The following is a 15,944-nucleotide window of genomic DNA, read 5'->3' as shown; positions in this document are numbered from 1 at the left end:
GTTCAGTTTCTTTGCTGCGATTGTCGCGCTCAAAATCGTGTGTCGCACAAAAGAAGTTTCGGAACTTTTTGAGCGACACACCTCCTGTGATTTTGTCATGCGACAATGGCGGCAGAATCGCACCATGTTTAGGGTGCCGTTGAGAAATAATGGCATTGCAAACACGTCCCTCGTGCCACGATTCTGCCCGCAATTCAAATCGCTCGGGTGCTGCTGTTTATGATCCCATGTGTGAGCCTGGCAGATATAAAATAATATACGGTAGAAGTACATCGTGTATTTGGTATGATCAGGGCTATTGGTGTCGCAGACAGCCACCCTCTCTGCTCGGGCAGCACAAGCTCGCCATGCTGTAATCGGCAGTTGAAGAGTGTTGGCGTGGGGAAGTTCCGTCTCGCTTTTTGAAATCTGGAAGAGGAAGCTCCCCATCTCTCACATATTAGTGAGCCCACACATTGCACATTTCATTTATAACTGTTAGGTCAGACGGGTGTTAGATATCCGCTGGCAGCATGCCATCAACAGACTCACATGACCCGCAAGAATGCATTTCCTTTTAAATGTAGAGATGTATAACTGACAGCATATGGTGGGGACAATGGAGGGAGGAGGACCAGCTGCTTTCATGAATAATGTACAATCAGGGTGGCTTGTATAGAGCTTGTACCATTCTATTTGTATAATTGCGATGCTCTGCATAGGATATGAATCGCTAGTGTTGGCATTGCTCTGGTTCAGGTGTGTGCGGTCACCTGGATCTGCTCTGCACACATCTGTTGGCTGTCCTATTAGGAAACAATCCCTTCACTTTGACCGCTTTCATACATGTGGATGGTAAAAACAGGGAGTTGAGCCGTGGTTTTACACCCCCCCCCCAGCCTACAAATAGCTAGAGCTGGCTGTTCACATGTTGCATCGCTGCACCTGTAACGTGGCATGTTGAGTTGACAGGTGGCACCATAAACTTTCCCTTCTCTTTAGCCTCCATAACACAAAGATTGGATGGGGGGTAGGTAGGCTGTTCACATGCCGCACACAGTTGCAGCATCCTAGTACAGGATTCAAGGGGTTAAAACAAGCAGTGAGGAGGTGATACAACCCCTCCTCTTTGAAGGGCAGTCCAATGTTGATCACTCTTCAGAGATTAAAACACATGTGATTGTGCCCTTAAAGTGGTTGTAAAGGTTCACATTTAAAAAAAAAAATGAAAATAACAAACATGTTATACTTACCTGCTCTGTGCAAGGGTTTTGCACAGAGCGGCCCTGATTCTCCTCTTCTGGGGTGCCCCGTTGGCGCTCCAGGCCCCTCCTCTTCATTGGGTGCCCCCACGGAGAGCCGCTTTGATGTGAACTTTGCTATTGAAATCCATGTAACCTACTGTCCATGTGCAGAAAAAAAACGTACTGGACTGCATGTGGTGTGAACCGGCCCTGAATCTTGGTGTGCTTTGTGTATTTCTTCCAGATCTATGCGGTAATAAAGACTGCTCACTGCTGCTCTCTCTCCTCGTGCAGGGTGACAGGTCTTGTCTCCGCCCCCTCCTGACGTTTTCTGCAGGCAGCCTGTAGTGGGTTGAGCCTGCTGGGCCCCTCCCACACCTGCTCTCTGCACAGGCTGTGTACAGCACAGTGATGTCACTGCTACATTTTACAAGACAATATCTGGGTTTGCAAAGGCATTTGGTACACACAAAGTTGAGCTATATCCTTTGTGATTATTGATATATATATATATATATATATATATATATATATATATATATATATATATATATCTCTCATATAGCTTATCCAGTTTCCACCCAGGCCAATTCTGACATTTCTCTCTTCTGTGTAAAAATCTGTAATTTTTTTGCTAGAAAATTACTCAGAATCCCCAAACATTATATAACTTTTTTTTTTTTTTTTTTTTTTTTTTTTAGCAGAAGCACTAAAAAAAAAAAAGTGGTCGTTGCAATTTTTATGTCAAATGGTATTTGTGCTGCATTTTTTTTTTTTTTTTTTTCACAATTTTTGGGGGAAAAATCATATTTTAATGCAAAAAAACAAAATCTATAACCCAATTTTTAGGGGAAAATATTAACGCTGTTAAGCCGAGTAAATCAATACCTAACATGTCATGCTTTAAAATTGCTCATGCTTGTGGAATAGCGCCAAACTTCAGTACCTAAAAATCTCCATAGGTGATGCTTTAAACATTTTTTACAGGTTACCTGTTTAGAGCTACAGAGGAGGTCTAGTGCTAGAATTATTGCTCTTGCTATAATGTTCGCAGCGATACCTCACATGTGTGGTGCAAATACAGTTTACATATGTAGGCGTGAGAGGCGGAGTTTATGAGGATGTGATCGTGGCTCCCAATCGCAAGTAGCAATCATGAGCTTTCAGTTAGCCACCAGTAACTGCCGGGAGCGCGCAGGGCACCTGCTCTTGGCACAGCTGCATTCGCCCAAATATGCGGCCACTATGTGCCAAGGCCCCCCTGCTGAGAGGCTGCATATTTGCGTGTGGCTGGCACCAAGGGGTTAAACAAAAATGTGTTTTTTCTTTTTACACTGTCCCTTTTAAGATAAAAAAAATATTTTGATCGCTTTTGTTCCTATCGCAAGAAATGTAAACATCCCCAAAGGTCCTCTTTATGGAGATTTCTGGGGTCTATATGACCCCAGATGTCGGATATAAATCATTGCCATTTTTTCCCCCTAGAAGGCAGAGATCAATTTTTTTTTTTTTTTTGATCTCATGCTTTCCAGGGTAGAGGAGATATCTGGGGTCTATATGACCCCAGATATCTCCTCTACCCTGGAAAGCATGAGATCAAAAAAAAAAAATAGATCTCTGCCTTCTAGGGGGAAAAAATGGCAATGATTTACATCCGACATGTCATAATGTTGATTCCGACCTCCTAGGATCATAGAGCTTGCTGGGGACCATCTGGTCCACAGCTAGCTCTGTGGTAACCAGCCAACGGATCCCGGAGGGAGGGGGGCATCCCCTCCTGCTGCCTATAAAAGCAATCCAGCGGCTAATCGGCAACTAGGATGGCTTTTATATTGTAGAGAATTGCTGGTTGAAAAGAAAGATATCTGGATGATGCTTGTAGCTGAAGGCATCATCCAGATATCTCCACTTCAAGTCCACAATGTCATATGGTGTCCTACAGGTGGGACATGGTTAATGACTACTTACAGCACACGTCAAATTTAAAGAGGAGACAAAGTCTTCCTCTTCCTCTTTAATTGTACCTATAAGTAAGCCTATAATAAGACTTACCTGTAGGTACTGCAAATCTCTCTTAAACTTGCACCGTTTAGGAGATATTTACTATATGCATTGCCGCCGACGTCATCGGCGCACTGAAGGAACGGCCCGTGCCGTGAGCGGCGACACCCGCGCGCATGTGTGAGTGACGTAATTACGGCTCTGGCCAATCACCGCACCAGAGCCCACGAACCCGGAAGTAACTCCGGGAAACATGTCAGATGTGTGAGTGGTGTGCAGATCCAAGGCTTCGTTCTAACGTGAGTATTTCATAATGAGCTAGTATGCGATGTATACTAGCTTGTTGTGTCTTTTTGTCTTGCAGGTTTTTATTCATTTTATTTTTTGAGTTTTACAACCTCCTTTAAAGGTTTCCGCCTTTCCATTAACAGTTCCTCTGGTGAGATATACACTTTGAAATCTGTGACATGGTCAAAAGCTTCTACCATTCCACCAGGGGCCCTCTGCGATCGATGCTGTCAGCACTGTGTTGACAGTCGGTCTCTCGGCACAGCACAGGATTCTAAATGACTGCTGACACCTGTGACCACTAGAGAGAAGCACTAGATATTGGACGCATTATTGTTCCTGGGGGACTAAACACAGATGTTGGGAGTACATTTTGTACGCGTCAAAGAAGTGTAAAAAACCATCGATGTTTGAGTCATTGATACTGCAGTCAGTAGGAGCTCATAAAGCTGCCGGAATACAGTCCCATTACACCGCAATGAAGGATTTTGTGCCGGCGTGTGTATTGACGCATGCCTTGATTTATACAACTCTGCTTTTTCTTTTTTTTTTTTTTTTTTTTTTTAAACCTTAAAATGGAATAAAGCTCCCGCGGATAATATGCAGCGATCGGTGACGGAGTGTGACAATGACTTAAAGCTGTGGTTATTATTTTTAATTCAAACTTTTCAAGGAACATTGCCGAGCTAATGCAAAGCCATTACTTATAAATCTGCCAGATGCAGCATTAGGAGTGTGCGTGGGATTCTAATTAAGATTGTGACATTGTAGCAAATGATAGCAGAACTGAATTAAAGGATAGATGGACTCTTATCACACCCAGGCACATACCAAGCAGCCATGCATATATAACTTTATACTGCTGCCTTTTCTTTTCTATTGGCACACGGGCCACTGCAAGCATTGCTCTGCATTACATTAACCACATGCCTACTGCATATTTACTGCAGCAGGTTGCCGCTATTGCGCAAAATTGCGTACCTGTATGTCATTTCGTGCAATAGCCACTGGGTGGCGCACGTGCATATTTTTAGCACTGATTACTGTAATCAGGTCACTGGTCCCCCAAAAAAGTGTCAGGTTCCGAATTGTCCACCGTAATGTTGCGGTCACGCTAAAAATCGCTGATCGTCGCCATTGCTAGTAATAAAAAAAAAAAAAAAAAAAAAGCCATAAAAATATCCCGTAGTTTGTGGACGGGATACTTTTGTGCAAACCAATCAATATACGCTTATTGGGATTTTTTTTTTTTAACAAATATATGTAGCAGAATACATATTGGCCTAAATTGATGAAGAAATTTAGATTTTTTTTTTTTATAGCAGAAAGTAAAAAAATGTGTTTTTTTTTTTTTTTTCTTCAAAATTGTCGCTCTTTGTTTATAGCGCAAAAAATTAAATCCGCAGAGGTGATCAAATGCCAACAAAAGAAAGTGCTGTATCGCAAAAAAAATGGTCTGGTCATGAAGGGGGTAAAACCTTCCAGGGCTGAAGTGGTTAAAAAAGAGCTTCTTCCAAAAAAAAATTAAATAAAAGTCAGAAACTACAAACTGTAGCTGCTGACTTTTTTTAACCACTTTGTACACGGGCCATTTCTGACACTTCGCTCCTACATGGAAAAATCAACTTTTTTTTTTTTTTTTTTACTAGAAAATTAGAACCCCCAAAAATGATAGATATATATATATATATATATATATATATTTTTTTTTTTTTTTGGCAGAGACTCCATAAAATAAAATGTTGGGTGTTGCAATTTTTTATGTCACACAGTATTTATTTGTGCAGCAGTTTTTGAAATGCAATTTTTTTTGGGGGGGGGACACTTTCATGAATTAAAAAAAAAAAAAAAAAACATTAAAGTTAGCCCAAATTTTTTTTTGGGATGATGTAAAAGATGTTACGCCAAGTAAGTACATACCTAAAATTGCGTCTGCCCATACATCCGTTGTGACAGCATGGGCCATGACAGGTCCTCTTTATGGAGAGTTTTGGGGTCTATTAGACCCCAAATTTCTCCTCTGGCTACCCCCCCATGCAGCAAATCAGACAGAGATCCGGTCCGTTTCCTGGCTGCTTGTGGCCAGGTAAACAAAGGGGCGGAACCAGAAGTGACGAACTACTTGTCTCTCCTGGGTTACAGGGAGAGGAGAAATCTCTCTGTACAGGGCAACCATCCACGATGGTACAGGAGAGCCGGGAGAGGCAGCGGTGGGAGGGGGGTGGGACCCTCTTCCGCCACCCACAGAAGTAATTAAGTGGCTAATTAATTAGTCACTCAGATCAGTTCTGCCTGAAAGAGAATCACTGGCTGAAAAGAATGTAGTTGCAGGCATCATCCCGGTATAACCACTGAAACCCGAGGACGTACGTACCTTGGGTGGAAAGTGGTTAATGAAAGGACACTTACCTGTCCAGGTATCCAGAGCTCTCCTTACCCGGGCCGCTTCTTCAGCAGTCTTCAGGTGGTCCCCGGCACCGACATGTTAATTAAAGAAAGCCGGATGTGATTCCTTGCGGCTTCCTACTGCGCATGCCCGAGCCACACTGTTCCTTGTGAATAGACCCACAGCCTTCTGGGACCTGTGACGTGTCCCAGAAGGCTGCAGGCAAGTAGAGGGTGGGGCCAAACTTCCCCTCAGATCATCTAGACCAGGGGGTCTCCAAAATTTTTAATCTGAGGGCCATTTTACTGTCCTTGAAGCCCTGTATAAACGGGTCGAATGTCGGGCAGCATCGGCCGCTTCAATAAAAACCATCCAACATTCGGCCCGTTTGTACCGCAGCCGGTCCGACAGAAGCCGGCCGTTTGACCAGCTTCTTTTGAAGGGGCGTGACCAAAGAAGGTCTGCCAACTGACTCCCGATCAGCACTCTCAGCCAATGGCTATCCAGAGTGTTCTGGTGGGGGTCAGAACACAATAGAACAATAGGGAAGATCGCTGTGCTAACACCGGATTGTTAGTAGTACTAACATCGGATTGTTAGTACAGCCACTCTGCCCTGAGCTATCAGTTTTTTTTTTCATTCAGCCCGCTGGATTGAACGAAAGAAAATAGCAGTGTGTGTATGAGGCTTTAGACTTTAGGGGGTTGCCAGACTTGTCAGTAGGAGTAAAAAAATTTACATAGCGCTTATGGTCAGTAGAAGGAGGAATTGTGCCCCATCTTTGGTGTCATTGGGAGGAATTCTGCCCCTTGGTGTCAGTGGGGGAGAATTGTGCCCCATTGTTGGTATTCGTGGATTAAAATAGTGCCCCAAGGGCCAGATAAATGCAAGCAAAGGGCCAAATCTGGCAACGGTTTGGAGACCACTGCTCTAGGTCAACATGCCTTACTGCGTTGGACACGGTGTTGTCACGTGATCTATTATACCCAGAAATACCAAGCGGTTCCCTTCATTTCCTGCAGAAAACTGATTGATGGGGGCGTGAAGGGATGATGAATATATGCAAGCAGATTGTTGATTGCATGGTGACATAAGCCGGTCCATAATATTCTTGGTGACCTTGACAGCCTTTGCCTCTGCAAGAGCAGTGTTGTCACCCTAGCACAGGCTTGTTGGCTATGCACGTACGTGTGTGTGTGTGTGTGTGTGTGTGTGTGTATGTGTGTGTGTGTAACCAGCCTGTCCTACGGCTACTGTTCTGCCCATGTGCACGACTTATTCACTCCTAGTGGCAGCACCTGAGTGTAAACCTGGGAGACTGATACTCCAGGCTTGGAGCGTCACCGACTGTTATCGTATTACATAGAGAAAGGCGGTTATATTTGTTACTGTTGGTTTAGTTACCCATTTAATATCATTTTTTTTAGCTTAGCCTTCTAATACTGTCTTTCTCCCTACAGTCCTGCATTGTCGCTGCTCAAAATGCTTTACGGCCCCACCCAAGCGGAGGGTGAAACGACGTCCGCGTCTTCTAACGCTGCTCAATCTTCCAGAAGATGTCCTCTTGTATATCCTGGAGTGCCTGCCTGCCACGGATATCCTCTCAATGCGAAATGTAAGAGTATGAACTTTCATTATTAAGTAGTTCTATAGCACCGACAATTTACACAGCACTTTACCTACTGTATATTCACATCAGTCCCTGCCCCCAAGGAGCTTGCAATCTAATCTCGCATACATATTAGGGCCAATTCAGACAAGCGCTAAAAGGGGGGAAAAGCTATACTAACACAGAACATGCACAGGCTATGCAGGTGGTGGAACTCCAGGGTCCGGTTGCAAGTGGGACCTTTGCAACCCTGGTAGTTCCACCACCGGCATAGAATGTGCAAGAGATGTTGGGAGGGGCCCAAGATGGCAGGAAGGGGCCTGCTATGGGACGTAAAGACAGGACCACAATGTTATGCAATCGCACCAAAGTCGCAGAAATTTAGTGCAGGAAACTTTTTTTTTTCTTTCTGACTTGAGTTGCATTGATTAAGACAGCACCCATTGAAATATGTAGATGTGAGCGCTATGTTCACTATAGTCAGAAAACAGTTGTGGCCCCCAAACAATCTAACTGCAAATAAATGGGGTGATTAGATACTGTACAGATAATATCATGAAATAACAATCTGAAACTGTAAAATTATATAGGTAATCAAACAGCAAACTGTAAGCTGTTAGAGTCCAAAAAGAAACTGGGTTAAAGTCCAATTAAAACAGTTGTAGAAGGCAGCCCTGTTGGTAAAGAAGAAGCAATCCTCTGGAAACTGTAGAAGAAGAACAACAATGGCGCCACTCTAAGTGTAGTATTAAAAAAGGATTTTAATAAATCTTTAAAAACAGGTACTCACAAAGGTACATATGATCAGGCATGTAAAGTGTTGGACAGGTAGTGCCAGGTGTCCCAAGGGTATCATCCGGTCACCTCCTCAGATATCGTTCCGCTGTGGAGACAGGCTGCGCTGCTGTATGGACGGCAGATCCGGCCGCTGGAACGCACTGTGTGTGATCTGGGGGAGCGAAGGCACTTCCGGGTCCATGCAGGGGTAGCGAATAGGCGACGCGTTTGCGGAGCTACGCTCCTTCCTCAGGCCTAACGTGACCCGTGATTGGTCGAACGAGTTATAGTCTAAGACGGGCTGGGATTGGGGGAGATCTGTCTGTCACTGTGAGGCATAGGCTATGAGCTGGATGCTGTGTGCTAGTGTGTCAGCGTCTACAGCTGTGTCAAAACTTTACACAAGACTGCGCCGTGTACATGTGAATGGGAAAAAGGAGATGATGATACTTGTTCTATTTTCCATTAGGATAGTGTTATCTATGAAAGAAAAAAAAAGGGGTTTTTTGTTGTAACTCATAAGGAAAAGGCATGTATAGGTAGAATGTGTAGCTGGAACTAATGCTATTGAATGCACTAACTTTAATAGCCATGTGGTAGAATAGGGGATATGCGTACCTAGTAGGATGGGAAATAGGGAGATAAAAAAGCCTCAATGGACTATGGTGAACAAGAAAACTCATTGAAAATAAAATAACAATAAAAATAAGAAAAAGAAAAAGTGTTTATAGAATAATTATAATAGTAGAATAATGATGATGAACTGATAAATAAAATAATAAAAATATTATTATTGAAAAAATCTGAAAATGGATTGAAATACTTATAGTATTGGGGTGATATTGATGTTCTTGCAGAACTGCTAAATTATAAAAGGGGTGGAATATACTTTGATCGTATTTGGCTTTTTCCAATTGTTGTAACCACTCCATGATTGGCTACAATGCACAACTGCACCAGATTTGCACTCTTCAGTTTCGTAAATCAACCCCAATGTGTCATATGATAAGTCACAGCAGTGTGAGCCGGGGCTTCTAAAGGGCCCTGCGGTGGGAGTAAAGGAACCCGGGCTTGGAGGGAAGGCCCCCTGGACCGATGGAAGGTCAGGCCAGGGGGTCCCCTCATGGCTTTTTGCACTGTAGCCCTGAAGGTTCTGGTTATGCCTCTGCTTCGTACAGATAGTGTCCTGGTTGGAATTTAGATTGAGAACCCCAGCGCTGCAAGGCAGAAGTGCTATCCACTAAGCCACTGTGTGTCATTTTCTTATTTAATGTACCTGGGAGGGTGGAAGGGGTATACCGCTCGCATTGGTTAATGTGATTTTATTGTGTTTCTAGGTTCATCCTCACCTGAGGTCCCTGGTGGACACTCACAGCAGTGTTTGGGCTCGAGCCTGTTTTCAAGACGTGTGGCCTTCTCCAGAAAACCTGCAACTCTTTGAAAGGTAAATGTAGACAATTGGCACTTCTCTAAAAAAATCAATTCTTTCTCTTTTGGTACTAAAAGTTCAATCCACCCAAGGTGAAGTTTTAGTTATAAATGAAGTGTGAAGAGATGAGTCCATCTGCTGCTGCTTACATATTTTCGGGACTTCAAGTGAATGAATGTGCAGGGTTTAGAAACCCTGTTGGGTTTATGTTGCTGCCTGTGTCCCCGTTCAGGAGATTTACCCTCTTGACTTTCTCTGGTGACCATTGTCACAGAGACAGATGGTGAAATGCAAAATATAGAGTTGTCAGCAGAAGAAAAGGTGAGGGGGGGAATCTTCCAATATGGGACACCATATGGGGATGGGTTTGAGAAGCACTGCTGTACATGATAATGACTTCTTTTTCTTCTGATTTCTTCAGGGCAGCAGAATGTGGGAACTTTGAAGCTTGTGTGAAGCTGGGAATCGCGTACTTGTATAATGAGGGCTGTAAGTGCCTTTTTTGTCTTAATATTTATATCAGTATCTTTTAATCCTTTTAGTTAAGGCATCTTTTAGAAATGTGCACAATCCTGGGGCTCACCAGCCTGAGGGCTTGTTCACACCAGGAGGTGCGTCCTAAGCGCTCGCATGTGCTTAATTGCATGATCCCGCACATTGCAGTTTTTTAATGGGCACATACATACACGCATTTTGCTAGATTCATGGGGGTATCATTAAGAATTAATGCCACCCACGCAGGACTGCAAAAGCAGCACATTTTTCTGTGGTACAGAAAAACATGCAATTTCCCATGTGTTACCGCACTGCACCTGGTGCAAACAAGCCCTAAAATGTAGTCTGTAAGGCAGAGTTCAGTGATCTTCCCCAATTCCCCCTCCTAGCACAAATCCCCTCCCACGCCCCCAAATTCCTCCTCCTAGTACAAACCCCGCCTCAAACTCCCCTCCTCTAATGCCGCCTCCTGCTTCTAGCACAAATGCCCTCCTAGCACAAGTCCCCACTCCCCCAAACTCCTTATCCTAGCGCAAATTCACCCCCCACCCCAGAGCACAAATTCCTCCTCCTTGCACAAACCCCTCCCCCCTCTAATCCCCCCCCCCAAATCTCCTCCTAGCACAAGTCCCCACTCCTAGCGCAAACCCCGCTCCCAAAAAACGCCCTCCTACTACAACCCCACCCCCGGCACAAAACCCCCCTCCTACAGAAACAGTGTAGGGAGGAGATAGGGGGCATCAAACCCTGCACACTGAGATGTGAAAAGGACTCTATGTAAACTCCCTTGCACAAAGAGGAGACAGAGCACGCCTCACAGCCCTCTCCTCCTCCCTGCTGCTATGCGTACTATTGCGGGAAAGACAAAAAGATGTGTGTCGCCCAACGTATCCTTGGGAACCAATGACGTCATCGGTTGGCGGGCGGCCCGCACACTTTTTTTTTTTTGCAGACAATAGTACACATAGCAGCCAGGAGGAGGTGTGCGGTGTGTTCTCTCTCTTTCCCCTCTCTGTGCGTGGGAGTTTACACAGGGTCTCACCCAGACTGGGATGTTTCCGTGGCACCCCGGTTAAAAAACCACTGATTTATATACACTGTTTGGCCAAAAGTTTGTGAGCGTTTCTCCATCACACCTACCTATATGTGCAAAAGTGGATACTTAAACTTTACTTCAAACACTAGAACTAAATTTTAAACTGCTTCCGGACCAGCCGCCGCAGTTACACTGCAGCAGGTTGGCTCCGCTGTCGTAGCTGTACGCCGGCTCTTTAAGACGCTTCCAGAGGCTCTTTAAGACGCTCCCGCGATCGCTCGTGACAGAGCGAGAACCAGGATCTGTGACTGTAAACACACAAATCCTGGTTCTCTCAGGGGAGTAGAGACTACTAAGTAGGAACACCGATCAGTCTCCTCCCCTGGTCAGTCCCATCCCCCCCCACAGTTAGAACACACCTAGGGAACACAGTTAACCCCTTGATCGCCCCCCTAGTGTTAACCCCTTCCCTGCCAGTGACATTTATACAGTAGTCAATGGCTATTTTTAGCTCTGATCGCTGTATAAATGTATGATCTGTCCGTCACAGTCACAATAATAATTGAAGATCGTCACCATTACTAGTTAAAAAAAAAAAAATAATAAAAATGCCATAAATCTATCCTCGATTTTGTAGGAGCTATAACTTTTGCGCAAACCAATCAATATATGCTTATTGCGTGTTTGTTTTTTTTTTTTTTTTGTTTTTGTTTATTTACCAAAAATATGTAGAATACATATCGGCCTAAACTCAGAGGAAAACTTTTTTTTTTTTTTTTTTTCAAAATTGTCGCTCTTTTTTTGTTTAAAGCGCAAAAAAATATAAACCGCAGAGGTGATCAAATGCCACCAAAAGAAATCTCTATTTGTGGGGAAAAAAAGGACATCAATTTTGTTTGGGTCCAACGTCGCATGACCGCGCAATTGTCAGTTAAAGCGATACAGTGCTGAATTGCAAAAAATGGCCTGGTCAGGAAGGGGGTAAATTCTTCCGGGGCTGAAGTGGTTAATGTTAAAGTATAACTAAAGCCAAAACTTATTTTTATTTTTTTGTATCTTTGGATAGAGTGGAGAGGGATTAGAACATGTCAGGTTTTTATTGCTATCTGTGTCCCCGTTAGGAAGGTTCACCCCCTCTGTTTGTCATGTTTATCATTTTTAAAAGCGAAAGTAAAAAAATGTACATTTTTTTTTTTTTTTTTTTCCTAGTGTCTATGTCGGATGATGGCCGAGCTGAGGTGAATGGGTTGAAGGCCTCTCGCTTCTTTGCCTTAACCGAAAAGCTGAATTCTTCTGCGTACCCTTTTGTTTGGCTGTTCATTCGGCCACCTTGGTCAGCCTCCGGAAGCTGCTGTAAAGCTGTCGTCTTTGACAGCCTAAAGGAGGAGTGCCAAGGGGAGGCCAAGGAGGGAGAAAGCGTTACAGGGGTAAGTGATATCTGAATGTCGGCTTTCCTTTTTGATGACTGACATTTGTACGTTGTTCTATGATGTAAAAGTGGAGATAATCAAGTAGGGATCGACCGATACCGATATTTTGGCAGCCTCTCAGGCCGATAAACGATATTGTTTGCTGATATTCTGTAGATTTAAAAAAAAAAAAAAAATTACTTTTTTTTTTTTTTTTTTTATTACTGTTATTGCTGTCACAAGGAATGTAAACATCCCTTGTGACAGTAATAGGTGATGACAGGTACTCTTTATGGGGGGATTGGGGTTCTATAAGACCCCAAACACCTCCTCTGCACTTGAAAGTATTCAAAACGTCAAGATCTGTGTTTTTTGAATACTTTCTATTTTTTAAAACTGGCGCCTTTTAAGATGTCAGTAATCCGGGAAGTGATGTCATGACATCGCTTCCGGGTTTCTAGATCCGGGACCCGAACGAAGCATCGCCTTTGTTTGGATCTTCAGCCAGCGGACGTGTCAGCTGGTTGCTCAGGCCTCCCAGTGCGACGGGAGAGCCCAGGCGAGCGGCGGCAGGAGGGGGGATGTCCCTTCCTGCTGTTTGTAATAACAGCCAAGCGGCTGCTGAACCGCATTGGTTGTTATCACAATAAAGCCAACCGTCTGCTCTAAAAAACGGTACTGGGGTGGGGGGGGTGCCTGCAGCTGCAGGCATCCCCCCGGTAAAACCCCTTGAAGCAATATCGGTCTAGCTTGTGACCGATACCGATTTTTCAGAAAATGCTGATATCGGCCTTACCGATAATCGGTCGACCCCTTTTAATCAAGGCAAACTCTCTTTTGCCATACAGAGAGAGAAACTGGCTGAGACAGATTTTGCAAAAGTGTCTCTCGTGCATTCTAAAAGTGGCACAGCAGGGGGCCAAATTCAAGTACAAGTTCTATACAGGTATATGAATTTGTCGCATTCTGCACCACTTTTAGAACGCATTGAGAGACCCTTTCTCAAAATCTGCCTCCCCCAGTCTTTATAAATTCCAGGGATTCTATTTTTGGGCGGTTTAGTAATCTTCAGGCCCAAAATGATTTTAAACCTGAGCAAAACATGAAAAAATGGCTCTGGGAGTAAAATGTTTAAAGGAGAAGTCCAGCCTGAGCTCATTTGGCTGGGCTTCTATGCGCAGTTCGTTTTGCACTCCTATGACCCATTTTCAGCAGAGAGCAGGCCGATGTCCACTCTGCTGACATCACTAGAATCTGTCCAGGCACCGCGTTCTCGCGACAATGGGAGTCTGGAGCTGCCTGGACTAACACCCTCCTCAGCCTCTCAGCGAGGCACTGAGAGCCAGACGACCGCTCCCAGCCCCCCTCTACAGCTCAGCGCTCCAGCGAGCGTGGAGGAGCAGAGAAGAGAGATGCTGATTGACAGTCTACAGCTCTCTGCTCGGGGAGCTGTGAGAACCGAGCCATCGGCGATGCTGGATCGATTGGTTCTCAGTGTAGAGGCGCCAGGAACAGATGCAGTGTCGGACTGATGCTGCATGCACCTAGGTAGTTAGACATCAAAGACATTCGGGACAGTCACACTCCAAAAATATTTGCCTTTATTAAATAAAGTGTCATCCAAAAAGAGGTCACAGCAAAATGGAACAAAACTTACGCGTTTCGCACTACAAGGAGTGCTTAGTCATCAGCTATTGTAGTGCGAAACGCGTAAGCTTTGTTCCATTTTGCTATGACCTGTATTTTGGATGACACCTTATTGAATAAAGGCAAATATTTTTGGAGTGCGGCTGTCCAGAATTTCTTTAATGTCTAATTGCCAGCACTTGGACTTCTAGACTGAAGGAGATGCCTTTTACCTTGATCTGACCCACCTGGAGCGGTGATTCTCTCGCTCTCTCTCTCTACCTAGGTAAATATGAATGGGCAAAAAAAAAAAAAAACCCTTCTCTTTTTAAAGTGTATCTAAACCCAGAAAATTTTTATATATTGCAGCCTACCAATCCTTGGATGTGGTAGCTGCGTTAGTTTTCATTTTTCAGGCTGAGAACATTTTCAGGAAGTACAAAAAATACTTACTGATCTTGCCAGAAATTCAGTTTCCTTGTCACCTGTGAACTGAAAGAACCAAACATCCTTATCTTTCTTGTGTAAACCACTAATCCTATCAATCCTCCATGTAATCATGTAATGGAGATTAACAAAGGCAGAAGTATAAAGTTCAGCCTGTGTAACAACTATGGCTGACCCCATAAATGGTCTAATGAGCGTAGACATGAAGATATAGGAAGTGTGTTATTTGAAGGATCACCAGGTGAAATGAAGTAAAAAAAAAAAAAAAAAAAAAAAAAGGCCAGAAAAATGAAAATGAATGCAGCCACCACATCTAAGAATGGGAAAGCTACAATGATATACAATATTGGTTTTGGATTTATGTGTTCTTTTCTCTAGGTAATGATTCTGTGTAGTTTTTCATTATATGGCTTATTTTTTATGACTGTTTTGTGTGCAGATAGTTTCAAGTGTATTTTTACCTACATTCCCAATAATATGTAATGAATAATACATGTTTCTTTCTGTTTTTAAGGGTCTCCAGGGATCTTTACAGTATTGTCTGGCAAAGGTCCTAAGCCTGTTTGAGGTAAGAATCTGGCTTAACAAGTCGCCAGGCTTGTCCTATAATTGATTTTGTTCAAGTTGTTTACTATTCAGGAAGGAAGGAGCTTTACTGTCTACATTTTTTTTTTTTTTGTGCCAGTAAATCTTTGCGTGAAATATTGTGACAAATAACACTGCAAATTTGAAAAAAATATGTAATGTGTCAAAAATGGAAAAGTTGTAGGTAAATAAATTATCTGCAGTTCTAGGTTTTGCCTGCAGGAACACCTACTGGTGACTTTATGGTATTACAGTACAACCTAAAGGGAGCAGCTCACTTGCCAACCGGGCTCCTGTACATATATGTCGGCACTTTAAAGATCGATATCTCGGTAACGGCAGCAGCTGCTGCCACAACCGAGGTATCCAACTTTTCAGTGAGCGGTCCTGTTTATGATAATGGTGGTCTCTGCGGCATATTCGCCGCAAGATCACCACTATCGGCGGCGGGAGAGGGCCCCCACCCGTCTCCATACCATAGCAGGGCAGAAGCAACGTCAAAGCATCACTTCCGCCCATACGTCTTAAAGCGGAGTTGCACCCTAAAGTGGAACTTCCGCTCATCGGATCCCCCCCCCCCCCCCCCCTCTGGTGTCACAATTGGCACCTTTCAGGGGGGAGGGGGGTGCAGAT

The 15,944-nt window shown here is 43.9% G+C and overlaps 1 protein-coding gene across 2 annotated transcripts in view; it reads left to right on the top strand.

Annotated features, from left to right (window-relative positions):
* CCNF (cyclin F) overlaps positions 1 to 15,944 on the top strand; it is a 49,601-nt gene that overhangs the window by 11,351 nt on the left and 22,306 nt on the right. For both annotated transcript variants that reach the window (XM_073636620.1, XM_073636619.1), the window contains exons 2-6: positions 7,359 to 7,513; positions 9,622 to 9,728; positions 10,135 to 10,202; positions 12,454 to 12,671; positions 15,241 to 15,294. In XM_073636620.1, coding sequence (XP_073492721.1) covers positions 7,359 to 7,513; positions 9,622 to 9,728; positions 10,135 to 10,202; positions 12,454 to 12,671; positions 15,241 to 15,294 — 602 coding nt within the window. The remainder of the gene's footprint in view (positions 1 to 7,358; positions 7,514 to 9,621; positions 9,729 to 10,134; positions 10,203 to 12,453; positions 12,672 to 15,240; positions 15,295 to 15,944) is intronic.

Source organism: Aquarana catesbeiana, linkage group LG06 (genome assembly GCF_042186555.1).
Source record: "Aquarana catesbeiana isolate 2022-GZ linkage group LG06, ASM4218655v1, whole genome shotgun sequence".
In the NCBI taxonomy this organism is placed as follows: Eukaryota; Metazoa; Chordata; class Amphibia; order Anura; family Ranidae; genus Aquarana; species Aquarana catesbeiana.
This window is presented reverse-complemented; position numbering and strand designations above follow the sequence as displayed.